Genomic DNA, 27,349 nt, shown 5'->3' with positions numbered 1-27,349 from the left:
GGGGGCTCCGGGGGGCGGGGGGCTCCTGAGGGCAGCGCCGGGGGGCACCACGGGCCCAGGCTCCCCATGGGGGGTCGGGGGGCTCCTGGGGGCAGCGCCGGGGGGCACCACAGACCCAGGCTCCCCATGGGGGCTCCGGGGGGGGTCCGCAGGGGAGGCCGGGCCGGGCCGGGCCGCACTCGGCTCCTGCCCCTTTAACGCGGCGGCGGCTCCAGCCCAGCGCCGGGCCCGGCGGCGGCGCGGGGAAGATGGCGGAGTCCGGCGGGGCCGAGTCCGCCCTGGAGCGGCCGAGCAGGTGAGCGGGGCCGGGGCCAACCTGCCCCCCGCATCGCCCCCTCCCCCTGCCCCCTCCGGTCCCCCCTCGCTCCCTCCCTGTCCCCCGGGTCCCCCCTCGCTCCCTCCCTGTCCCCCGATCCTCCCTCCCTGCCCCCCCGGGTTCCCCATCGCTCCCGGATCCCCTGCGCCCCCCGGGTCCCTCCCTGGGTCCCCCCCTGCCCCATCGCTCCCCCATCGCCCCACGGATCCCCCTCTGCCCCCCGGATCCCTCCCCGGGTCTCCCCTCCCCCCTCGCTCCTTGGATCCTCCCCCCCGGGTCCCCCATCGCCCCCCGGGTCCCCTCCTTTCCCCTCCCCCATTGCTCCCCGCCATCCCCTCCCCTCCCTTCCCCTCTGCCCCCCGGATCCCTCCCTCCTCCCCATCGCTCCCTGCCATCCCGCCTGCCCCTTCCTCCTGCTCCCTCCCTTCCCCCCCCGCGGATCCTCCCTCTCCCATCACTCCCTGCCATCCCACCGTCCCTCCCCCTGGATCCCCCCTGCCCTCCCCCACCTGCTCCCCGGATTCCTCCCCTCCCCCCAGATCCCTCCCCGCCATCCCGCCTGCCCCTCCCCCCTGCCTCCTGGATTCCTCCCTGCCCGTCCCCCTGGATCCCCCTCACCTGCCCCCTGGATCCCTCCCCTCCCGACCTCTCTTCCCTCCCCCCAGCCTTTCTGCTCCCCCTTTTCCCCAGTGCTCCCCTCCTTAACTCTCTGCTGCTGCTTGGCCCCAGCTGTCTGCCCACACTTCCTCCATTGTCCCCATCCCACTGCCCCCTAGCATGCATGCCCCGCCCCTTCTTGCACCCACCTGCTCCCCTCGGCTGTGCCTCTTGCACATACCCCCCTGCTCATGCACCTCTGCCTACCCTGATCCCCGCCTGCCCACCACCAGACGTTGCTCTGTGCCCCTTCCTCCCCCATGCCCCACCTTTCCCTGTGCCCCTCAGTGCATCCACTTAGAAACTCCCCCTCCTCTCCCCACCATGGGTCCCTCTCAACACACAGAGGAAAGTAAAAGTCTGGAGAAGTCCTTTTTTCTACCAATAATTAACCCCTTCCTGCTTGGAGACTTAGACTTTGTCTTTCTGCAGCAACAACAAAATGGTGTTTTTTATATCGAGATATCATTTGCTATGTAAAATCATAGTTGGGATAAGATGCAGGTAGTTTTTACCTGAGTATACCTAGTTGAAGTCAGTCCTGTTTCACACCTCCCCCGCAGTTTATTGTGACTTGCTACATCGGGGTAAAAACTACAGCCCCTTGTCTCCACTAGGTTTTTACATCAAAATAGCTATCCTGGTGCAAAACCACACCTCTTCTGCAGCGAGGACACAGTCCAATTTGGCAACTGAACTGGAAGGGGAGGGAGGAAAACGAATACAATGAATGTATTTAATGATCCCTTGTCTCTGATATTTGACCAAAGACATCAGAAGACACCCCCGTCCCCCCCTCCAACCTCCCCAAATCCAGGGTCTTTCCTGGTAAACTAGAGACGAAGGTGGTGGTGAATTATTGCTAATTCTTAAGCATTAAGATTAATTTTTGGGGAGCATTAATGATTTCTGCAAAGACCAGTCCCTTTGAAGTAAACGTTTTTTGTAAAGATTTTCTCCAGTAGAATCAAACCTAGTCACAAGTTCTTGAAATGAACAATCTGCATAGATATTAATTAATTCCTAGGACTTCCTCCAAGAATGTATTAATAATTCCCAAACAAAAACTAGTCTTTGAAGAAATACTGCATCCTCCTTAGTTTTGTGATGCCGGCTCGTTTCTTCGGGGGAGAGAGAGGAAGTGGGCGGTGGCAAACAGCAAGTGAGTTTGCTCCCTGCCTTAATCTCTCAAACTGGCCTCAGTTCTTGGGACAGAGTTGCTTCCTAGGGAGTGGGCATAGGTGTTTGGGCTAAGATTTCTGACGGGGACTTTGTCACACTCCAGTACTGCTGTCTATAGTGTAAATGAAACGGGTTACACTGAGCAATAATTCACCACCACCTCCGCTCTAGTCTACGGTGGAAGAGGGGTTTTGCTGGTATTGCTATACCAGTAGAGAGGGAGTGGCAACCCCTCCTAGTGTAGATGCCGTTGTCTACCAACAGAGGGGTCTTTTGCCTGTATGGCTTATGTCAGTTCCCCAAACAAAATAAGCTATGTCAGCAAAATGACTTTTTTGTGGGTGTGGCTGTGTCTACACTCAGGTTTTCCTTGGTAGAGGAAAGGTGTAAAAAATCATACCACTAACCAACATTGTTGTATCAGCAAAAGTCCCTAGTATAAACCTGGCTACTCTTTCTTGAGTGCTCACAGTGAATTTAGACCCATCATTTTCTATATATAGTTGGGATAATGTTTTCCAATGTGCATTACTTTGCATTTATCAACAATGAATTTCATCTGCCATTTTGTTGCCCAGTCACCCAATTTTGTGAGATCCCTTCGTAGCTCTTCAGAGTCAGCTTTGGACTTAACAATCTTGAGTAACTTTGCATCATCTGCAAACACTGTCACCTCACAGTTTACCCCTTTTCCCAGACCATTCATGAATATGTTGAATAGGCCTGGTCCCAGTACAGATCTTTGGGGGACCCTGCTATTTACCTCTCTCCATTGTGAAAACTGACCATTATTCCTACCCTTTGTTTCCTGTCTTTTAACCTGTTACTGATCCATGAGGGGACCTTCTCTCTTATCCCATGACTGCTTACTTTGCTTAAAAGCCTTTGGTGAGGGACCTTGTAAAAGGCTTTCTGAAAATCCAAGTACACTGTATCCACTGGATCACCCTTGTCCACATGTTTGTTGACCCCTCTTGAAGTCATTGTGGAATTTGTGGGTAGTTCTCTGAAAACATCTGCTCAATGTGCAGCGACAGTCAAAAAAGCCAACAGAATGTTAACAACTATTAGGAAAGGGATGGATAATAAGACAGAAAATATCATAATGCCATTATATAAACCTATGGTACACCCACACCTTAAATACTGCATACAGTTCTGGTCGCCCCATCTCAAAATATATTAGAACTGGAAAAAGTACAGAGAAGGTGTGACATTCCCCGCTGGTATTACCCTGCTCAGCTGTGAAAACCCCCACTCCTGGGCTATTCATGCATAGCCTCTGGCATGTAAGCTGCTTGGATTGTGCAACCGAATGACACTAGCCAATATCTCCGGTCTCAGACACAGCCCTAGGAACTCCGTCTTGCAGTGTCCATTTATGCCCGTTGGATGCTGCAAGCTTATATGAGTCTGGCAATTTAACAAAGAAATTGATATGTACCAGGCTTGTTATCTCAAGGGGGGTCTCTGTCATGCTTCAAACCAAACGCACTGCTTCAGGTAGAATAAACAGATTTATTAACTATAAAGATAGATTTTTATAAGTGATTATAAGTCAAAGCATAACAAGTCGGATTTGATCAAATGAAATAAAAGCAAAATGCATTCTAAGCTGATCTTAACACTTTCAGTGCCCTTACAAACTTAGAAGCTCTCACCACAGGCTGAGTGGTTGCCCTTCAGCCAGGCTCTCCCCTTTGATCAGCGTTTCAGTCGCTTGGTGGTGATGTCTGTAGATGGAGGTGAAAGAGAGAGGAAGAGCATGGCAAACATCTCTCCCTTTTATCATGTTCTTTCTTCCCTCTTGGCTTTGCCCCCCTCAGAGTCAGGTGAGCATTACCTCATCGCAGTCCCCAACTGTCCAAAGGAAGGGGGGTGACTCACTCGAGAGTCCAACAGATCCTTTTGTTGCTGCCTCGGCCAGCGTCCTTTGTTCCTGTGAGGCTGGGCTGGGTTTGTCCCCTACATGCCTTGATGAGGTGTGAGCTGACCCTCTGCTCTTAGAGAGTTCTTGCCAGTTCTTATTTTAAGCCATGAAGACACATTTTCAGCCTCAGAACTATATACATGAAATTACAACCTATAACATTACGTAAGAACAATTACTATCACATCACTATAACAACAATGCTCAGTGCATCATGAGCCTTCCGAAGACACCCGGCATGACAAACTTTGCATTGGATACCACACAGTCATTCTACAGGGATGAACATGGGGGTGCTGGGTGTTCCCCCTGAGGTACAGAGCATCACAGAAGAGCAACAAAAATGGTTAGGGGTATGGAACAGCTTCCATATAAAGAAAATTTTAAAAGACTGGGACTTTTCAGCTTGGAAAAGAGACGACTGAGGGAGGATGTGACAGAGATCTATAAAAACATGATGGGTGTGGAGACAGTGAATAAGGACGTGTTAGTTACCCTTTCACATAACACAAGAACCAGGGGTCACTCAATAAAATGAACAGGCAGCAGATTTAAAACAAACATGAGGAAGCACTTATTCATACAGTGCACAGGCAACCTGTGGAACTCATTGCCAGGGGATGTTGTAAAGGCCAGAAGTGTAGCTGGGTTCAAAAAAGAATTAGATCTGTTCATGGTGAATAGATTCATGGCTATTAGCCAAGATGGTCAGGGATACAACCCCATGCTCTGGTTGACCCTAAACTTCTGACTGCCGGAAGCTGGGACTGAACAACAGGAAATGGATCTTTTGATAAACTGCTCTGTTCTTTTCATTTCCTCTGAGGCATTTGGCACTGTTCGAAGACAGGATACTTGGCTAGCTGGCCTGTTGGTTTGACCCAGTATGGCTGTTCTTAGTTATTAGAATTAGCTGTATGGGGGATAGGAAATGAAGGAATACTGGGATTCCATGCATTCCACTTTATTTGTATTTTAAAAAAGAAAATCCCTTAAAAATCCCCAACAGATCTTCATGTTCGAGCAATGTCGTTTGGCTGACGCCAAGAGTAAGGTTGCTGGTCTCCAGAGCATTCTTTATCCAGGCCGCTGTAGAGAAGGTTGGTTGTGGGTGCAGGGTGAAGGAGAAGCAGTGAGGGCAGAAATTCCTGGAGGATTCTCTCTCCACTTCCCCCGGTGTGATATCAATACACTTTGTGATGTATACGTGTGCAGCTGTGAAATTTTATTGAATGGTTTTAATGAAAAGATGAGGAGTACTTGTGGCACCTTAGAGACTAACCAATTTATTTGAGCATGAGCTTTCGTTTTGGTTTTCCTTCACGAGGAAATGTAATCATGTTTCATAACAATTTTTAACGGGTTTGGTGATCTAAAGCTGCAACAGACAAGTTGCATTCAGCTTTGTGTCAGCTAGCGGGTAAACATTAGCCCCAGATTTACTTACATTGCTGACATAATGCTGAACTGACTTGCTCTTTTCCAGGTTGATGTCTGATAATTCGATTGTTCAAAAATAAAGCTTAAACACACTTCAATTTCTTAGTGAAAACGAGGCCTAAATGTAATTATTCCTGATTGATTTTTTTTTTTTAAATAATGTCCTTTATCGATGGGGATTTATAGGAATGGGGTTAAGTGATCTAGCAGGACATAAATGTTTCCATCAGAAATGACCAGCTACAGCTGTTGATTGCAGAAAAACATTTGATTCCATTTAAGTATTGACAGTTTGTAAGATATTTTCAGATTACTCTGTTTTGGGGGCCTATTTTAAAAATACCAGGTATTTATTTCATACTGCTGTTCTGATCCCAAATATTTTATATAGGTTCCCTCCCAAAATCAAGCATTGCTGCTGTACTGATAATATCCCAGCCTTTCTTACTGGGCACATGCAGGGTGCTGGGTTTCTCCATACTTGCATGTGTTGTGCTGGCCATCCTGTTTGTCTTCCTGTGATCCGTCAGGGGACTGAAAAGTACAAGGATCCTCTTACACTTTGTATGCTTCAATTCCTTATGCTTAGAATAATGGACCCAGACAAGTGGTGTAGAAGGACAGTGTGACATCTGTGAGGGTGGGCACAGAAGCATAGTTGGGAGGGCTGATTTTTTTGGCCCACTAGACACTATAATGTCCCCTGTAAAGGATATGTAAGATTAACAGTTGATTCAGAAAGCCAGCTCCAGATCTCTGTGCTGCACTGTTCAGATGGGAGCTCTTCCATGTATACATTAAAACCTCTTATACTTCTGGTGTGTGTGTGTGTATAAAATACATATATGTAAAACCTGGTCACTGCTAAAGATGTGTAGTTCCTTTGATTGTTGTGAACAGGTGGTTACTTAATACAGGGTGGCAAAGACCCTTCAGAGAACTTTTCAATGTAGGCATCTGCAATTGCATTGTTGTTTATGCATTCTAAAACACGACATACATAAACCATACCCCTCTCTTTGCAAGTTAAAATGTATAATTGTTCAAGTGACATTCTTCACATTTGGAAAAAATCCTGAAGAGACTTCCCTTCCTGGCTGCATTAGCCGGTGACTGCAATGAAATTTAAACCGATGACCATGTCAAGGTGAGACTTGCTGTAGAGGGGATAGGAAATTTCTCAAGGATGGAGATCTTGTGGACCGTTAGCACAGGTGACACAGTTAGTACAAGGCAGTAAATACAGGTTTGATTGTGCACGCAGTGGGATTGCCACATGCTAGTCTTTCTGGTTTAATGCATGCATTTGTTTCGCTCTCATGAGCTACAAGTTGTTATAGTTGAACGGTGTTCAGTAGCTCGCATTCCCTGTCCATTCTAAATCGTGTATTACCGTGTCATTCCTTCACTTGGGAGGCCAAGTGTGCCCTCTCAACTTAAGCTGGCTGCATTTGCAAAGGAAACAGTCAATACGTGCATCGCGCTATGGGGAGGCAGTGTTCCTTGAGGCTAGAGCACAGCATTGGGGAAGAGGCCTTTCTGAATTCTAGCCCTAGCTTTGCTACTGACTTGTTGTGTAGCCTTGGTGTGTCACTACACCTCTCTCCATCCCCAAGCCCTCCTCCATAGAAATAGGGACAGTAATACTTCCCGTGGATGCTGTGAAGGCCAGTTGATGTCTGTGTGGCATTGGGAAGATTTACAGTGCTATGTGAAGTGGTGTACTTTGTTCGGAAGACATCGTAAACTATCCGGAATGGAGCTTCAGTGGTTTGTTCCCTGCCCTACGGAGAAACTGTTCTTGCATCATTGCATGTTGGTTGTTTTGAAATAAAGGGCTCTGCCACTCTAGATACCACTACTGCTTTCTTAAGTTTGGGTTTGTGAGAGAGTTCAGGGGTCTGCAGGAAGCAGAGTGTGAGGGAGAAGCTTTAAGGGCACCTCCTCCAGACCTTTATTTTGATTTGTTGTGCTCATTAAATATTTATTCTCGAAGGCAGATGAAAACAGTCCTTTGTTGCAGTTACGCAGACAGATACCATTTCAGTGGTGCAGGATTGTTCAAACAGCTGGAAATTCTGTCTGTGCAGAGGAATTACTACTGCGCTGTTAATGCTATTCACTTTAAAATAACACCGTAACCTCCTAAAAGCCAGGAAATTCAGCGATGTCTGCCACACATCCTATACACTAACCCAGTAAGGCAGAGATGGTCTCAGAATTGCATATGATCTTGCATTGGCTGTGTGCCGCTGTACTGTGGCACCTAGAAGGCATAGACAGAAGGGTCACTATAATCCTGAATTTGCCTGGGTTTTGCATAGTAAGAGGTATGTGTGCACACATACTGCACGTCCGTTCACATGTGTTTGCAATGCTTTTCAGTTACATTATTCCTCTTTTGATTGTTTAAAAGGTTGCAGTAAGAATTTAGTACCTTTAAAACAAGACCAAACTGATCCCAAATCCAAACCTTGTCTTTTGAAGTTAATGCTTCTTGCTTTTCGTGCAGTTAAGAATTGATGAAATGCAAAGGGCTATTACATCCAGCCCTTTCTATCTTGGTGAGGGAGAGGTTCAGGATACATAAATACATTTGGAAGAATGGGTACAGCCCAGGTCCTAAAGGAGGATTCCGACTCCAGAGAAGGTGGGTACAGAAGAGACAGCGAGACTCATTTGGTGTCCCCTGGAAGGAGACACGTACTGAACTGCATATTAGATTGAGGGATGGGTGAACTTTACTGCAGCGTTTGAGGACAAGAGGAAGGGTCGTGCTATGCTCTAGGAAAAATCCTTTTGGACTCTAGGGAAAGGGTATTGTGCAGAGTCACTGAGTGGGAACTGACTAGGGAGGGTCTCAGCAAGGTATCGGGAAGAGCTGTGAATTTGGAATAATCTACCACAGAAAATAAGAGAAGCAAGTGGTATAAACTTTTTTAGTAAAACAAAGACTCCCGTTCCCCTCCCTCCCGCACTCCCAAAATAAAGTCTGCACAAAATGAAAAATGTGAAATATTTCCCACAACCCAGGAATCCTATAATATACTTTGGTGTCACCTGCCAAAAGCAGAATGAATGGATGTGGGAGACCTATAATTTTCTCCAGCTTAAAAGATGCATGTGTCTCATTGCACATCAAGAGCAAACAGGTCTGTTTTTTTTCTTCCTTAAAGAAGGTGGGAGAAAGAGATCAAATGTATCAGGAAGGAGGGGAAACCCAGTACAAAGGGAGATTATGGGCTGAACTAAGAGGCTAGGATTGAATTTATGTTGCTGTAACCTAATATACCTTTATTGTGGAGTCTGGTCCATTAGGGGACTTTTTTTCTCTAGGAACTGTTCAAAAATTCAGTTTTGCATAGATTTATATTCTGAGCATTTGCAACAAGGAGCTATTAAAACAAATTTAGCTGCCAGCTATGCTAGACATATATATATCTATATACTCGTATAAATGTTTATGCTGTAGTTGAGTCACTAAAAATGATTGCTGCTTTTTTTTCTTTCATCATCTAAAGGCTTCTGAGCTGATGGTTTCAGATTATGTAGTTTAAAAGTAAACTTCAGAAGTGCTTTATAGGCGTTGTGAGTTACTCTATAAGTAAACATTTAGTGCATTGTAAGAGACAATCCTGCATTAGTAGGACAATGAACTAGAGCAGGCGTTCTCAAACTGTGGGTTGGGACCCCAAAGTGGGTCACCACCCCATTTGAATGGGGTCACCAAGGCTGATGTTGGCCCTGGGCCCCAGCAAGTCTGAAGCCCAAGCCCCACTGCCCAGAGCTAAGGTTACATGTCCCCTGCCCAAGGCAGAAGCCCTTGGGCTTCAGCTTTAGTCTCCCCACCTGGGGCAGCAAGGCTCAGGTATTGGGGCTCGGTCTTTGGTCCCCCCTCCTGGGGTTGTGTAGTAATTTTTGTTGTCAGCAGGAGGTCATGGTGCAATGAAGTTTGAGAACCCCTGGACTAGAGCACTGGTTCTCAGCCTGCAGCCTGAGGGCTGCTTGTGGCCCAATCAGCACACAACTGCGACCCACGTGACAACTTCAGGTCCATACAGGTAGTATATACATTGTGTGGATGCGTCCCAGAAAACACAAAGAGAGCTGCATATGCAGTCCACAATGGTAAATAAGTTGAGAACCGCTGGACTAGAGGGCCTATGAAGTCTTTTTCTATTTCTAATTTATATTAACTATAATTGCTGACCTTTCGTAGAAGGAGAATAGAAAATGAAATGACCTTTCCAAAGAAAAGCCGTTGCAGCACTCAGGTAGGACTTAGACTGTTCTGTTCAGTTAACACAGAGAAGCTGGAGTTCAAGGTGCGTAGCGTAGAACCGGTTTATGTCCCGTCCAAGACTCTTTAGAAATGCTACAGGAGAGCTTATAATGGGCACATCCTTACCCAGAAGGTGAGTGAAAAGGTCGTAGAAATGCAGGAAATGAGTGATATTAAGAGAATTTGACCATACAGAATTTGAAATTATAATGCCAGTTCCAAGTGCTCATGCAGCTGCTTGCCAGTGCTGCAAACCCGGATTTCTTGTCTTTGCGTTAAAGTGGAAGTATTTAAAATGCTCTGGCAGGCAAAATGATGGTGTGTTTTGGGTTTTTTGTTTTTTTTTTCCATTCTTGCTTCAGATTAGCAGTGGGTAGCAGCACCAATCTGGTGGGTGGTTGTTTATGGAGGGTCATGAAAGTTGAGCCTTAAATTTCCATCCATTTTACTGTATTCACATTTTGTATTTGTAAGTAACATAGATAATTGATACTGTCACTTAGGGTGTGTCTACACTGCAATTAGACACCCACGGTTGGCCTGTGCCAGCTGACTCGGGCTAAGGGGCTGTTTAATTGCAGGGTAGATGTCAGCCCCAGCTCTGAGACCCTCCCACCTCGCAGGGTCCTAGAACCCTGGCTCTGGACTGAGCCTGGACGTCTACACCACAGTGAAACAGGCCCTGAGCTCTGTGAGCCTGAGTCAGCTGGCATGGGCCTGCTGCGGGCTTTTCATTGCAGTATAGACACACCCTTATAGTGCAGTAGCGCCCAGACGTCCCAGTCAAGTGCTACAAAGACACATAGCAACAGAGACCTATCCTGACCCGAAGAGTTCACAAGCCAGCTTTGAAATAAGCTGTGGTGAGTGTGGAAAAAGGGGGAAGGAAGGACGAGGGTAATGAAAATACTGTACCACGGCAGGGTTACAGAGGCCGCTACCTCACAAAGCGCTGAGTCCAACACATCAGACGTGGGGTAATCGATAGATTTTTTTCAGGCCAGAACGGGAGGGACAAATGTGAGCAAGTAGTGTGACCTGCTGCATAACGGAGCAGAAAATTTCACCCAGTGACTCAGAGTGGAGGGAACTCTTCTTCCCTGCTCTGTACGGAGTGTTAGTATTGTGTGCCGTGTTTTGTTTTTTAATAAAATCCACTCTCTGAGAGAGGTACAGCCTAGCCATCGCTGATTTGCGGTAGGTGTGGAAGCAGGGGTGGGTCTCGAGAAGGGATCTGAAGGCGGAAGCAGTGGCCTCGTGGATTCATTCGGGTAGGGTGTTCCGTTGTACCCGGTTCTATATGTCAGTCATGTGCACGTGCTCTTGAACTAGAAGTATTGCCAGGGGCAGTGAGGGAAATGAAAAACAAACCAAGAGCCCCCAAGTAATTAGGCCTGTTTGGGATCTGGAGGAATTACTGCACTTTAGTATGGCACACAAGCAGGTTTGATGTAACTCTTGCCTGCTCTGCGGCTTGGCACCACTAGGTGCCTCTCTGCTTTTGCACACCAGTCCGTGGAAATGTTGGCTATTTTAGGATGGTTGTGGTCAGGGGGGTATTGTATTAGGCAAAGAAAACAAACAAATGGTAGAAAAAACCTGGGTCCAATTTTGGGCCTCTAGATGCTACTGTGTTGCAGATAATACATCATGATTTTAAAAGAGGATCTCATTTTATGTAGTTGGGATCGGATGTATTTGGCTTGTTTTAAACTAGTGTCATTTGGTTTAGAGACTGGATCTGGAGGATTAACAGATTATGACTCCAGAGGATGTAAGCCAGTCATGGACGCTTTCTCTATCATATCAGACAGTGTTATTACCCGTAAGGAGTACCATGAAGACAGGGCACAGAATTTGTAATATTTTCCCATGTAACCCTTTGAATCTGGCTGAGTCTTTCTATCTCTTGAGGTCCTTGTGTGTTTGAATCATCCTGAAATTTTAGGAATGGAAGAGAGTAGCTGGTTGTTTTATACGATTGGGATACTGTGTAGCTGCCGGAGTAATTTGTAGGATTAGGATCATTTTATATGGGCCCAAGGTGGAGTCATTCCTATACACCAGCAGGATTAGAACTGGGTCTGATGACAGCACTGTCTTTGTTACTAAGTGTCCCCTTTTAGGATCTTCCCAGAACCAATCACTGTATGCACATAGCTTGAATGGTATCAGAGCGAAGTATGGGGCTTAAGTGCAGGCATGGTTGATTGTCTGGTTAAAGCACCAGGTGGGACTCAGGAGATGAGGATACAGTTCCAGGCTCGCTACAGATTCTGTACATGATATTGGGCAAATCACTTAATCTCTGTGGACCTCAGTTTCCCATCTCTGAAATGGGCATGATGTAGGGTTGTCAACTTTCTACTCCCACAAAACTGAACACCCTTGTCCTGCCTTCTGCCCCACCCCTTCTCGCTCATTTTCACCAGGCTGGGGTAGGGGGTTGGGGTGCAGGAGGGGGTGAGGGCTCCGGCTGAGGGTGCAGGCTCCGGGGTGGGGCTAGAAATGAGGAGTTCAGGGGGCGGGTTCCGGGCTGGGGGGTTGAGCTGAGGGGTTCAGAGTTGGGGTTTGGGAGCAGGTACAGGCTCTGGGCTAGGGGTGTGGGTTCCAGGGTGGAGCCAGAAATTAGGGGCTCAGGGTGCGGCAGGGGGATCTGGGCTGGGGCAGGGGGTTGGGGTATGGGGGGGTGTGAGGGCTCCAGCTGGGGGTGCGGGCTCTGGGCTGGGGATGGGGATGAGGTGCTTGGGGTGTAGGAGGGTGCTTCGGGCTGGGACTGAGGGGCTCGGAGGGCGGGAGGGGGTCAGGATGCAGGTTCCCGGCAGCGCTGACCTCAGGCAGCCCCTGGAAGCAGTGGCATGTCCCCCTGCCAGCTCCTATGTGGAGGCGCGGGCAGGCAGCTTTATGCGCTGCCCTATCTGCAGGTGCCACCCTACAGCTCCCATTGGCCGCAGTTCCAGGCCAATGGGAGCTGCAGAGCCAGCGCTTGGGGCGGGGGCAGTGCTCGGAGCCCCCTGGAAGGGGGACATGCCATTGGACATGCCATGCATAGGAGCCGGAAGGGGGACATGCCATTGCTTCTGGGAGCCACATGGAGCCTGTCTTAGCCCCGCTGCACTGCCAACCAGACTTTCAACGGCCCAGTCAGCTGTGCCGACTGGAGCCGCCAGGGTCCCTTTTCAACCGGACTTTCTGGTCCAAAACCAGACACCTGGTAACCCTATCTTGATGGTATGTCTATCTTGTCCACGTAGCATGATGGTAAGACTATCTTGTCCACGTAGATTGTAAACGCTTGGCGGCAACAGAAAAGCTTCAGAAACAGACTCCAACAAGAAACTGCTGAGCTTGAATTAATATGCAAATTAGATACCATTAACTTGGGTTTGAATAGAGACTGGGAGTGGCTGGGTCATTACACAGACTGAATCTATTTCCCCATGTTAAGTATCCTCACACCTTCTTGTCAACTGTCTAAATGGGCCATCTTGATTATCACTACAGAAGTTTTTTTTCTGCTGCTGCTAATAGCTCATCTTAATTAATTAGCCTCTTACAGTTGTTATGGCTACTTCCACCTTTTCATGTTCTCTGTATGTATATATATATCTTCTCACTATATCTTCCATTCTATGCATCCGATGAAGTGAGCTGTAGCCCACGAAAGCTTATGCTCAAATAAATTTGTTAGTCTCTAAGGTGCCACAAGTACTCCTGTTCTTTTTTTGTATGTCTAATTTTATAAGCAAGTGGTTTTTAAGTGAGGTGTAACTTGGGGGTATGCGAGACAAATCCGACTCCTGAATGGGGGTCTGGAAAGGTTGAGAGCCACCGTCCTAGCATGTGTATTTTGTATTTACAATTCATGGCACCATGGGGTTCCAGCCACGGTTGGGGCATCTAAATGCTACCATAACATAAATAACAATGGTTGCTGTCTTGTTGATGTAAAGGTATATAATTTTTAAGAACAAGCAAATATTAAACCCCCTTCCCTCCCCCAAAGAGCAGATTTTGAAAATCGGGCCCATTGAAAGGGTCTCAGTTTGGGCACCCAGATCACTGGGCGTGTTTGAAATGCTTGGACAGACACATTAGTCCAGAGCTCAGTACTTGTCCTGATCATTTATGGTGAAAGACAAAGATGCCAGGGGACAAAAAGAGAAGAGGGAGGTAAGGTGGGGAAGGGAACAAAGAAATGAGCAAAATTTATTTTATTCACCGATGTTGCTTCCTAAAGGTGTTTGGATTTCTCTGGAAAACAGCCCCTCCACTCTGTTAATGTTTAATTAGCTGCTGATCATTAAGTGATTATTGACAGGTTTCAGAGTAACAGCCGTGTTAGTCTGTATTCGCAAAAAGAAAAGGAGGACTTGTGGCACCTTAGAGACTAACCAATTTATTTGAGCATGAGCTTTCATGAGCTACAGCTCACTTCATCGGATGCATACAGCTCACAAAAGCTTATGCTCAAATAAATTGGTTAGTCTCTAAGGTGCCACAAGTACTCCTTTTCTTTAAGTGATTATTGTTAATTTGGACAGGGAGATGATGGTAGATTATTGTGATAGACTGTTCTGATGGTGGGCCACTCCAATTCCTGCATGCTGCTGCTGGGCATGTAAATAGGTTAATGGGCCAGGTATTTTTAAGAGCCACATGGCCGAGTAGCAGCTAACGGCCCTCCTCCTCCAAATGCCAAGCCTTGCATGTTAGTACGGAAGGAGCCGGATTAGTGGGTTTTGGCAGAGGGAAAGAGGGCCAGAGAAGTGGTGTCTGGAAGTCAAAGTGCCAATTGATGTGACTCCATCCAATAGCAAACTCTTCAGCGGTCTGTTTAGCCTTATTGCTCCTTGGTAATATTTGTCAGTGTGAGTTGCTGAAAACAACAACTTTATCATTTGGGCGTGTGAGATAAAGCCTAAGGATCTGAAATATTACGGTAACCATAGCTACCACTGACTTATCCGAGGGAGTTTGACTTTTTTTGTTTTGATTTTAAGTGTCTAATTGTAGTTTAGAAATTGGAATCTGAATGTGCTTTTTACATAGGCACGAAACTGAAGGCATTTAAATGAACTACCTTAGTAAAATCTCTCTCGTGCTACCTTGCAAGCGCTCGGAAAGAAGGCCCTTTGTATTCAGACCACGCATGCAAAATAAAGGGATTCTCTCTGGCTTCACTTTAGTTTTGCTGTCCTCACTGATGTGGGCTTAGCACTGCCCGATCGACGGCTCGAGAGTCTGAAGTCCTTTTTTTATCCACTGAAAAGATGTGCCCATGCAAGCTTCATGCACATAAACCTACCCTTGCTGCTTCACACCCCCTGCAGTGTCTTACCGTTAGAGACTTGTCTACCGTAGGGACGCTTACAAACACCATCCCTCCAGTGCTACCCCTGGTAATCAGGGTTAGGACTAGTGGTAGCCATGAGGCTCTTGTGGTCAGACCTGTCTTTAGCACTGTCAGTTGTTGCTGTTGTTTGTTTGAATTAAAGTAGCACCTAGAAGCCCTGTCTGGTGTCAGGGCTCCATTGTGTTGGTGCTGTACAAAGGATGGGACAGTCCCTGCCCCATGGAGTTTGCAGTATAAACAGACAGACAAAGGGTGGGAGAGGAAATAGATGCACAGAGAGAGGAAGTGACTTGCTGACCAGTGGCAGAGCCAGGAATAGAACCCAAGTCTCCTGAGTCCTAGGCCAGCACCATAAACGCTGGACCATGCTGCCACTGGAAGCCTCCAGAACCCTGTGTACTCTAGGGCTCCCAGTGGCACCAACTGTGGTTCAGCTGAACCAATGTCAGCATTGGTGGTAAAATTCCCTAGTGTAGACACAATGGAGGGATAAGAGAGGAGCTCAGTATCCACGGGCCATTAAGTCCTTGGGATTTTTTCAGAGGCCTGGTCTACATGGGGAAATTGTCCAGCATAACTTTTGTGGAATAAGTTCTTCTGCAATAGCTCTGCCATAATTGCTTCCCTGTGGACACGCTGTTCTGGAATAAGAGTGACTTTTACTTTGGAATAGCACCCATGTGGGAGAGTTACCCTAGAATAGCTGGGCTGGTCCCTTTCCCCCTTGTAGACAAGGCCTGAGACTGCTGTTTAGTTTTGTTAGAAAATGTACTAATGAATGTTAACTCCTAGGGCTAACCACAATGAGCTGATGTGTCTTGAAACATGAGAGCCCTTGGCCACACAAAGGGGGAACCCTGTATTAAACATTTGTTAGGTAAGGCTCATATTTTCTAATGCAATGTGTTTGCCCAGGAGAGAGAAGACCAAATGCTGCAGTTGTTTTTTGTGAGACAAGGTGGGTGAGGTAAAATCTTTTATTGGACCAACTTCTGTTGGTGGGAGAGACAAGCTTTCGAGCCACACAGAGCTCTTCTTCAGGTCTGTTTTTTTTTTTTTCCTTCTGGTTGCTTTTTGTGATATGTACCATTGAGACTCACCAAATTCCTTTCACATGGGCTACGAAACAGCTATCACATAGTAATTGTTTTCAATCCTTTGTAGCTTGGACTGGCTTCAAGGAGCAGCAGAGAGATGAAAGGTGTTCCGTCCCATTACCTGTCTCTGAGTCAGCCAGTCCCTTTCACTAAATAGAACTGCGACTGTCACGGAGCTTATGGGAACATTTGGCCATTAGCATGGGCAGTGCCCATGAAACAGTCACCTACAATGAGCTGCCTGTACCCTACTCAGGGCTTGTCTACACTAGAAAACTATACCGCTTGAACTGGTCTATTAAAGCAGTACAATACAATCGCCCTAACTGGATGCAGATATACTGGTAGAAAGATGCTGTACACTGGAACTGCTGTTCCTGTATGGGAAGGAGAATAATTATACAAACTTTACATAACTATCCTAGCAGTCATCATCTTAGCAGTGCAACTGTGTTAAAAGCCCAGATCCTGCAAATGCTTTCAGGTCCTCTTAAAGTTGATGAACAAAGCCCTCGGATGCAATGTGCACTGAATATGTTATTGCTTTATGTGAATGTGGCTTTTTATTGTTGAATGTTTACACCAGGGTAATTCTGACTCGTTAATATAGACAGCCACTTCTCCTTGCTCCCTGGATTGGGAGGAACTTGAAGTGCTACAGAAGCAGTATTCTCAGCTCTTGGTGAAAAACACTTTGCTTTTCTCTAGAGGTCTCCGTAGGTCCTCTGAGAGGCTCTGCAACAGAGGGAGAGGGTGGCCATAACATGTAGCTTTGAGAGTGAAGAAATAAAATAAGGAAAATCCCCAAATGCCCCCAATCCTATCTTATTAAAAGGGGGGGTGTGGGAGAGAAGAGGGAGAAAAGATTTGCAGACGAGTGAATAGCTTGGCACCGTTGTACAGTGAAGAAGGCTCTGTAGCTTGAAGGCATGTTCTGAAGCAGAGTGGTAGATGGTGACTCTTCCTTACTTTTGCCAGTCAGGCCGTTTCTTCTTTATCAGACGGTGACAGTGATAAGTGTACGGTATATGCAGATGATCTCAAATTAGATACGAACAGCCTTGCAAAGGCACTTTCAGATATTCAAGGCTTCCTTTTGTGCTTCATCGTCTCTGGCATCCAGCTTCTGCTTCTCCTCGTTTCTCGTGTAGCACAAAGCACGGAGAGCAAGGCCACACAGTATAATGTAGTGCACCATTATTTTGTGCCCTGTGGTATGACAGACAGACTGGTTTGAGCTTAACCTGTTTTTATCACAAATCCTCTTCTATTAACTGCGGTGTTGTGAGACACAAGGCAGTACTTGTTCCTGCCTCTCCCCCTCACCCCCCCCCGCCCCTTGGTTTCTCTGCGCCTCTTCTTCTGTTTCCTGTGGTTGTGATTATTTGTCTCCATTGGACTTAGGGTTTCCAGTTTGAGCAGTTTATTTTGTGACAGTTTTGGGGTGGTACTTTTCAGTACCCCTAGCAAACATGGGCAACAATAACCCTCCTTATGCTATTGGATTTTTCATGTGTTTTATCAAAAGGAGCTAAAGTGACTTTAATTGTTGGATCCTTTGCATTTTTTCACCCAAAAATGTAAACATGAAGTAGACAGAGGAATTGTTGAGCATGGGGCAAGAGGGTATAACTAGGAGTAACGGGATGAAACTAAATGAGGAGGAATATTGGTACGGGGTGAACTTGTGAACAGTGAGATCTCAGGCCTGCCCTACACACAGCTTTTGTTCCACTTGACCTATTTTGTTCTGAGGTGTGATATTTTTCACCAAGATAGTTACACCAGCACAACCCCTAATGGGGTTCAGTTAGACTGTTGTAAAGTGGCTTATGCCATTATGGCTCATTCCCCATCCTGGATGGGAAAAGCTGTCCCAGGTTAGATTCATAGAGTTTAAGGCCAAGGACCATTAGATCAGCTAGTCTGATCTGTGTATCACAGAGCACTAAATTTCACCCAGTTTAATCCTGTGTTGAGCCAAACAACTTGTATTTTGACTAAGGAAAAACTTGTGTTTGGCTAAAGCAGATTTCCAAGACAGACAGACTAGGCCAGCTTTGTGGCTTGAACTATATCCTATAGTGAAAGCAGCGCAGCCCTTGTGTGTAGACAAGGCCTTATACTGTGGAATAGTCTCCCACGGAGATGGACGTTTAAAACTAAACAGGAGAGACTCCTGAAGAATGTTCCATTAATGAGATATCCTGCCCTGGGAGAGGGACCCGATGTAACCTAGTAAGTCTCTTCCATCTTCACTTTCCAAGATTAACAGCTAATAAGAGGAGATGTTTTAAGCCATGTTTTACCTGAATCTTTCTTTTTAAGCTTCTCATTTAAACTGGACTTGGTCCCATAGTTATTTCACAGGGTACAGAGAAGCGTAAAGCTTCATGTGCGCCGACCTCATTTGTCTTTAGCCGCTGAAGGGGGCCAGGGCATTTTAAGACAAGCTCCATGCATTTCTGCTCACAAGGAGAAATGGGTGGGGACTAGTGACATTTTCACTAAAGTAAAACCGATGTCAGAACTGTATTGAGCTTTATGAACTAAGACTTCGTCCTACTGGTAGGTAGCTGATTTGTAACAGTGAATTACGTCCCTAGAGGGACGCTGCCACACTTCACCGCCCCCCAGATATAACCATACATTAATAGCCCTGATGGACCCCAAGTGCTCTACAGTGACATGCATGTGGCACTCCTGATTAAGGCAGCTGCCTCATGGGCAGAGCATGACAGCTGACCAGAATGCTGGCCAACCTCTCAGGACTCTGATGGATTTTCTTTAACTCGTGCTGCCATAATGCACTGCATACAGGAAACTGCCATCTGATCACAACTAAGCAGTTGGCAAGTTGCGTTCACGGCTCCTAATTGGCTAAGAACTGGGCACATCCTGCTGATTTTGCTACCCTGTCTTCTCCTCCCCCCAGCTGACCTGCTTGTTTGTCTCATCCACTTCTTCTGTCTCTTGGTTTAACTTGCAAGCTCTTTGAACAGGGACTGTCAATTCATATATATTTGTACAGTCCCTAGCACAATGGGGCCCAACCTGTTTGGCCTCTAGGCATTACCCCAATATAAATGTTAATAGCACTAATCCTTCCCCCACCTATTCAGTTAGAATACCAAATACACTCATAGTATGGCTTGCATCTCCAGATGAGCTTGGCAGAAGTTAATCTCCAGGTAAAAGATGCACTGAACGTACATCCGTAGATTACTGTGTAAATACGACATCAGCAACTCATCAGGTTCTACAGGACCCATCTGGAACTCTCTGTCACTCCCTCCTCATTCCACAAAATATGCTAATTAGGGATGTAAATATCATTTAAAAAATTAACTGGTTAAACGATTAAAATTATGTCGGTTAACCGGTTAACTGAGGTCCGGCCAGCATGGCATGGCATGGCTGGGGCTGGGGTCCCTCTGGTGCGGCCCGGCACAGCTGGGGCTGAAGCTGTTGCAGTTGGCCAACTGGCCTGGCATGGCTGGGGCTGCTGTGGCCAGCATGGCCGGGTCCTGGGGCTGGGGTCCCGCTGGTCAGCCAGTGCGGCCAGGGCTGGGGCTGCTCCAGCTGGTGTGCAGGGGGTTAATGGTTAAGGTTGGTTGACAGTAAGCCTAATGCTTACCGGTTAACCTTTTACATCCCTAATGCTAATTAAAATCTGATGATCAGTAGTCTGAAGAAAGAATAATTTCTGCAAATTGAAATCCTAGCTTGAACACTAAGGTTCCTTCCAAAAGACAGAAGTGTGGGATGTTGAGCGAAATGACAAGAATAAGTGAACAATGGGTCAAATTTGAAAATAGGCCTCAAAAGTTTTGCGAACCCCATCCCCAGTGTGGTGTAATTTCAAAGTTTGCAGGTCCAGCATCGGACAGGCTTGAAAATTCAGCCTAGACCAGTGCTTCTCAAAGTGGTGGTCCACGGACCGGTGCCAGTCTACGAGCCATCGGCTGCCGGTCCGCGCACACATTGGGAAAAAAAATTGCTAGTCCACCACATCAGAGAGTTTGAGAAGGACTGGGCTAGACAATATACATCTTAATTGTAATTGTCTGCCCGGCTGCATGGAGGATCTGGGCTCTGATGTTCTGCTCTTCCTGTCTGTGTGGGAAACTCACAGCTGCCAGTGAGAACCCTACGTGTAGCGGGTAAGGAAGTGGAGTCAAGGCCCAGCATGTTAATCTGAGGGGAGAATTTTCCCCATAGCGAAGAACATGCACAGGATATTTCAAAAAACCCAAGAAGATATTGACATGGGGAGGAGTCTAGTTACAGTGCAATGCCAAATGCTGCACTAAATGGCAATGTCAGAGTTTGCATTCCCTCTTTGGATGTGGGTCAAGCTGGTGTGAAGAAAGCACTGATTAGGGGTTAGCAGGGCTGGCCTTAGGATATACAGGATGCTAAACTGCTGCAGCATGGAATGCGCTATGACTTGTGCCCCTCTCCAGCCGGGCGGCTCCGGAGATTGAGCAGTCAGCTGCGTTCCCCTCCAGTGTCAAGGCCAGAGTTGGAGGTCCGGATGGGCTCTGTAAGTTAGTCACAACTGTGGGGTCCCAGCAGTGTGTGTGAATTGCTTGGCCCTGTTTGCTGGTGTTTAGGCTGGCTCTGATCTGCTAGCCAAGAAGCCCATGTCAGCTGCAGGCTGACAGCTTGTTGTCAGTAACGTGAAAATGTAATTTAAAAATTCAGAAATCTGTCTGGGGTTGGGGGAGTGACAGCGAAGCTATGGACATCATCATGTTCTGCACTGCATTTGAGCTGGAGAACCCGGTATGATTGCTTTCAAACTGCTTTACATCACAGCATCTTCCCCAGCAGGTAGCTCCATAGGTGTATCACACGTTTTAAATTTAAAAAACCAGTCTGTTTCTCTTGTTCTGTTTTTAGCATGGCTGACAAGAACAGCGCCCTGAAATGCACGTTCTCTGCTCCTGGCCACAGCACCACTCTCCTGCAAGGACTGGCCTCGCTCCGGGCTCAGGCTCAGCTGCTTGATGTCATCCTCACTATAAATAACGAAGTGTTTCAGGTTCATAAAGTTGTCTTGGCTGCCTGCAGTGACTACTTCAGGTGAGAATCTGACAGGAAAGCAGAACCAGGCATCTCTTCCTTTGCCTTTCCTCCTTTACTCTAGGAAAGTTGGTGGGTTGTGAAATTAAGGGCTGGCTGCTCACTCACACTGAGTTGCACCTTAGTCACAGTGAAGTCTGTGCGGAGCGAGCAACTATTCAATATTCAATTCTAGGTCTTGGTCTCCTTTTGGAGGCTGCCCGGGCAGTGCTCTCTGCCTGTCAGGGAGGGAAACTCAGCGAGGGCTGTTCCAGCTGATTATGGAGGGTCATCGAGTGGCTCTGAGCTGGAAGGATGGTGGCCACAACCATAAGAGCCTCCAGGGGAGAAGTTAGGTAGCAATAATGCAAATGCTAGCTTGTTATTTTCAACTATTACATGTCATTTTATCTAAGGTGTTATGGCCCCCATTAAGAACATCAGAATGGCCACCTTGGGTCAGACCAGTGGTCCATTTAACCCAGTATCCTGTGTCTGACCAGTGCCAGATGCTTCAAGAGGGAATGAACAGAACAGGGCAGTTACTGAGTGCTTCATCCCCTGTCGTCCATTCCCAGGTTTAGGGACACCTGGAGCATGGGGTTGCATCCCTGACTATCTTGGCTAATAGCCACTGATGGACGTGTCCTCCAGGAACTGAGCTAATTCTTTTTTTAACATAGTTATACTTTTGGCCTTCACAACATCCCCCAGCAACGAGTTCCACAGAGTGACCTCTGGTTCTTGTGTTATGGGAAAGGATAAATTACACTTCCCTGTTCACCTTCTCCACACCAGCCACGATTTTATAGACCTTGGTCATATTCCCTCTTAGGCGTCTCTTTTCTCATCTGAATGTCCCAGTCTTCTTCAGCTCTCATTCCCAGAGTAGCTGAGCCTCACAGTTTGGCTGGACGTATCCTTCCAGCACCCCTGGGAGGTGAGGCAGGGCTGTCACCCTCTTGGTACCAATGCAGAATGGAGGCAGAAAAATGAGCTAACTTGCCCTAGGCCAGACCTGGAGTGAGTCTGAGGCAAAGCAGGGCACTGGACCCAGCTGTCCTGAGTCACTAGCTAGCATCCTCCCACCGGGGCCCTCCAACCTCTCTGTCAAACTGTTATTAACTGACAGCGCATTTGAGAGTGGGATCGCTTCCTGACAGGGAAGCAGCAGTTCCAAATGCTAAAGGGTACTGGGGGTCCAGCAGGTGTTTTGATCCGAAGAGTCTGAGTTTCATTGGAGTTCCTGATGAACGGCCGTTCAACACTGGGAGCTAAAGGGGCAAAGGGCCCCGTAGGTGGAGTCTGCAGTCCCTGGAAGTGCTGGCTCTTGCCGGGTCTGAGGGGCTTGGCCGCTGGATCCCAATGGCCAAGAACACCAAGCACTGTGTACAGGGACGTCTCTTTGATTTTTCCACCACATTTTGCTGCTGGTCCAGGCTGCCTTGTTGTGTGTCTGTTTTCTTAGCCAATCCAGGAGCTGTGTTTTTTCCATTACCGTGAGCCCGAAAGGTTTATCGCTGTCCCTAACAGGCAGGCGATTAACAATGGAGATGATCTTCCACCAAATGCTAATAGCACCGTTTGTATTCATAAAGGCTGTCGCAGTGCCATTGCTCGTGTGTTCTCACCGCCAACCATAATTGCCTAGTAGGGTTCTTTTACCACCTCTGTTGTGTTAAGTAGGGCTGTCCTGGGGAACAATGGTAGCATAATCTAGCCTTTGAAAATACCCTGCTTTTTATTCAGAAAGGTGTGTGGGGGGGGCAGAGCACTAAATGCCTCTTTCATACATTTCTGTAGCCAGTATTTCAGACCCATAACACCTTTTACAGGAATTGCATGATTTCACTATTTCATAGAATCATAGGACAGGAAGGGACCTCGAGAGGTCATCCAGTCCAGTCCCCTGCCTGTTTCCTTCTTCACATTCAGCTTCTCTACCCAACAAATACGTCTGCATCCCAGGTGGACCGAAAACCAGGGTCGCCCGGGGGGGAGCGGCAAGTGGGGCAATTTGCCCCAGGCCCCACAGGGGCCCCCAGGAGAGTTTTCGGTGGCAATTCGGCGGCAGGGGGTCTTTCAGTGCCACCGAACACACCCGAAGCGGAAGAACCCCCATCCCCGAAGACTCCAGACTCCCTGAATCCTCTAGGTGGCCCTGCGGAAAGCAGCATACTGCTCTGGGAGATGGTTATGTGGAGGGATTGTAATATAATGCTCCTTTCTGTTGCATGGACATACAACATCAGTCAATAGCATTATTGGTCACTGGACCATGGAAGGCCCATTTTATCCCCAGGTCTCCCACTCAGCTCAGCTGTCTGGGTGCCCACACTGGACTGCACCAATCCTTTTGGCACAGTTTGGGGAGGGGAATTGCAACTCCCTTGCCTCTGATGAAACCCCCAAGCCATTATTTTACTCCTGTGTCTAACTCCTTGAAGGTACAAAATCAGTTTCCTTCTCCCCAAGGTGAAGGCAGGGGAGAGAGGAAGAACTTGGAAGAACTTGGAAGAGAGAGGCAAAGGGGGCCAGGTGGGGGTGGGAGGCCCTAAAGTGGGGGGAAGCACATATCCATTAAAAGCCCTTTTTAAATTGCAGACCCTTTGGACCTTTATGCAGCCTGAGCCTGGTTTTGGTGAAAGTGGCTCCTCGTTGCTTCTCCAGCAACGTGTTTGCAAGAGGCGTTTGCTCCCTGCGCCCCTCTGGCAACACTAGCTGAGGCATGTGTTCACAAAACAAACCTTTGCACTCAAGCTTCCCAGAAGTAACATAAACGGCGCCTAAGTTTAATGTAAACTTGTAAATGACATGCGGCTACAGCCCCATCATGCCCACAGAGTGGGAAACGCAGCACCTACCTAGAACAGCTTACTAGCTTTGCCTGCAGCACCTGGCTCTGCATGTACCGCCTGTGGAATTTAGAAGCCTCCTGATGAGGGGATCCAGGGCCTAATCTGTGCAAGGCCTGGTCAACTGATTTGCTCACAGCTGTGCTGTAACTAGATATTGTTTTTAATTGCCTGCTAGCCCCCTGCCGTCCTCCTGCAATACGACAGCAGCTTTCGGAAGATGGTGCAAACTCACAGTTTCATAGGGAGTGGAGAATAACCCTCAAAACCAGCAGCGTAGCTGCACTAGTGTGCAGGGAAGCATGTAATTGGAGCAAGTGTTTGTAGCTAAGTAGTTCTCGACCTCCTCATATAAAAACACTGATGGTCCTTTAATAGGCTTGGTCCAGATATTTCTGTGAAGTGTAAGACTCGGCAACTGATGCCTGGCACTCCTAGAGTGATGGGTGTATAAAGGCTGTGGCCAAAGTGTGCTGGGCATTAGCTTCTGGCAGGATGTCTCAGTGACTGGCCAGCAGCGTGCTCTCTGCAGTTCTCTATCACAATTACCAAATGGAATTTTACAGTCAAGAAAAGTCAGATCCTTGTATTGAGATTTGCAGCAATTGCAAAGTTCTCCATGTGTCCAGAATCTTAAAGCCATTAATAAGTTCACACACAATACAATGGGCCAAACTGAAATCCTTGCCTGAAACGCCCTGCTCCATGTAAATCCAAAGCATCATTGAACCCCCAAATACCAGGGCCTGTAGAAATCTCTGCATTCCCACTGCACCCACAAAACCCCCATTTGCACTTGCAAATCAGGAATTTAGGTGTGCAGTTACCCCTGGTGGTTTTTGCAGGGGCAGGATTGAGACCTTATTTTTTTATAACTGGAATATTTAATTTTTACCTTCATTGTATGTTCCATCATAAGTTTAGTATTGGTTATTTCGTGCTCCCATTTCTCTTTGGCAGTTAGGCCTTTCAAGATGCTGTGCTTTGATTACCAGTCCCCCGCCCCGCCCAAAAAACCAAACAAACACAAAAACAAAACAACTTAAGGTAGACAGTGCATCACTTTACACATGATTGGAAACAAAAATTTCTCTTGTGTTTTTGACCTTCAGGGCAATGTTCACAGGAGGGATGAGAGAAACCAGCCAAGATGTGATTGAACTGAAAGGGGTATCCGCAAAAGGACTGAAACACATAATAGACTTTGCTTATAGTGCTGAAGTGACTCTCGATCTTGATTGTATTCAGGATGTGCTGGGAGCTGCAGTCTTCCTCCAGATGGTGCCTGTGGTAGAGCTCTGTGAAGAGTTCCTGAAGTCTGCAATGAGTGTTGAAACGTGTCTTAATATCGGGCAGATGGCCACCACCTTCAGTCTCGCGTCCTTGAAGGAATCAGTAGACACGTTCACCTTTAGGCACTTCCTTCAGATTTCTGAGGAAGAGGATTTTCTTCACCTGCCCCTGGAGCGCCTTGTCTTCTTCCTGCAAAGCAATAAACTAAAGAGCTGCAGTGAAATAGACCTCTTCCAAGCTGCCATCCGCTGGCTGCAGTATGACCAGTCCCGCCGTGCCAACGCCAGCCAGGTGCTCTGCCACATTCGCTTCCCGCTCATGAAATCGTCTGAGCTGGTGGACAGCGTGCAGACCCTGGACATCATGGTGGAAGACGTCCTGTGCCGGCAGTATTTGCTGGAGGCGTTCAACTACCAGATCTTGCCCTTCCGCCAGCATGAGATGCAGTCTCCTCGAACCACCATCCGTTCTGATGTCCTGTCCCTCATCACCTTTGGTGGCACCCCATACACTGACAATGACCGGACTGTGAGCGGCAAAGTGTATTACTTGCCAGACACCAATGTGCGTCAATTCAAGGAGCTCACTGAGATGGAGGTGGGCAGCAGCCATGCCTGTGTGGCTGTGCTTGACAACTTTGTCTACGTCGTGGGGGGGCAGCATCTGCAGTACCGCAGTGGTGAGGGAGCTGTAGATATCTGCTACCGCTATGACCCCCACTTGAACCAGTGGCTGCGCATCCAAGCCATGCAAGAGAGCAGGATACAATTTCAGCTGAATGTCTTGTACGGCATGGTGTATGCCACGGGTGGGAGGAACCGGTCAGGGAGCCTGGCCTCCGTAGAGAAGTACTGTCCCAAAAAGAATGAGTGGACCTACGTGTGCTCCCTCAAACGCAGGACATGGGGGCATGCTGGGGCTACAGTGGGCGGCAAGCTGTACATATCGGGTGGATATGGAATATCAGTGGAAGACAAAAAAGCCCTGCACTGTTATGACCCGGCAGCTGATCAATGGGAGTTTAAAACCCCAATGAATGAACCTAGAGTCCTGCATGCCATGGTCAGTGCAAATACGAGGATTTATGCCCTAGGAGGGCGCATGGACCACGTTGACCGTTGTTTTGATGTATTGGCTGTGGAATACTATGTACCTGAAACTGACCAATGGACAACTGTGAACCCTATGCGGGCAGGTCAGTCAGAAGCTGGTTGTTGCTTGTTAGAAAAGAAGATTTATATTGTGGGAGGGTACAACTGGCACCTGAACAATGTAACGAGCATCGTGCAAGTGTATAACATGGAAACAGATGAATGGGAAAGGGACCTGCATTTCCCAGAGTCTTTTGCTGGCATAGCATGTGCCCCTGTTATACTGCCACAAATAACAACCCAGAGATAACCATGTGGGACTGTGCTGTCTGGGAGCTCCTCTGTTGTGTTGCATGTTCTCAGGACTGTGTGTTGTCTCTTTGTTGTTTGCAAATAACGTTGTGTGTTTCGTTTGTTTGTTTCGGGGGGGGGGACGGTGGGGAAAGGGAGGAAGAAAATACTTTGCATTCCCTTCTCCAGGAAATCTCCTCCTCCTCTTAATGTAGCGTTCTGACAGCGTGTTCCCTCAGAAGCACGAGTCGGCCAGTTAGACTTAACATATGCTACAGCTAGACAAGGCTCTTCGTTGTTGTCCTGGGGGGGGGGAGGATGCATTCTCTGACTGCCCATCTTTTTAACGAGGTCATGCATTGCAGGCAGTGACTGCTCAGGAGCATGTTAAGTACTGTGGGATGTTTAGATGAGTTCCGATGTGATTTCATTAATGTTTCACAATTCCAAAAGCTCACTGGGGAGTGTGGATTTTTGTCATCGTCTTGTTTT

At 47.4% G+C, this 27,349-nt stretch overlaps 1 protein-coding gene across 2 annotated transcripts; it reads left to right on the top strand.

The window, feature by feature from the left end:
* Nucleotides 1-164: 164 nt before the first annotated feature.
* Nucleotides 165-27,349, top strand: KLHL26 (kelch like family member 26). Of its 2 annotated transcripts, XM_073324133.2 has the most exons (3): nucleotides 165-295; nucleotides 21,166-21,348; nucleotides 25,295-27,349. In XM_073324133.2, exons 1-3 carry the CDS (start codon nucleotides 249-251, stop codon nucleotides 26,874-26,876), a joined length of 1,812 nt encoding a protein of 603 aa, XP_073180234.1. In that variant the 5' UTR covers nucleotides 165-248; the 3' UTR covers nucleotides 26,877-27,349. The 2 variants fall into 2 exon arrangements, with proteins under 2 accessions (XP_073180234.1, XP_073180236.1); XM_073324135.2 differs by lacking the exon at nucleotides 21,166-21,348.

This window comes from Lepidochelys kempii, chromosome 25 (assembly GCF_965140285.1).
Source record: "Lepidochelys kempii isolate rLepKem1 chromosome 25, rLepKem1.hap1, whole genome shotgun sequence".
Taxonomy (NCBI): Eukaryota; Metazoa; Chordata; order Testudines; family Cheloniidae; genus Lepidochelys; species Lepidochelys kempii.
Note: the sequence above shows the minus strand (reverse complement) of the source record. Positions and strands in the feature narration are given on the sequence as shown.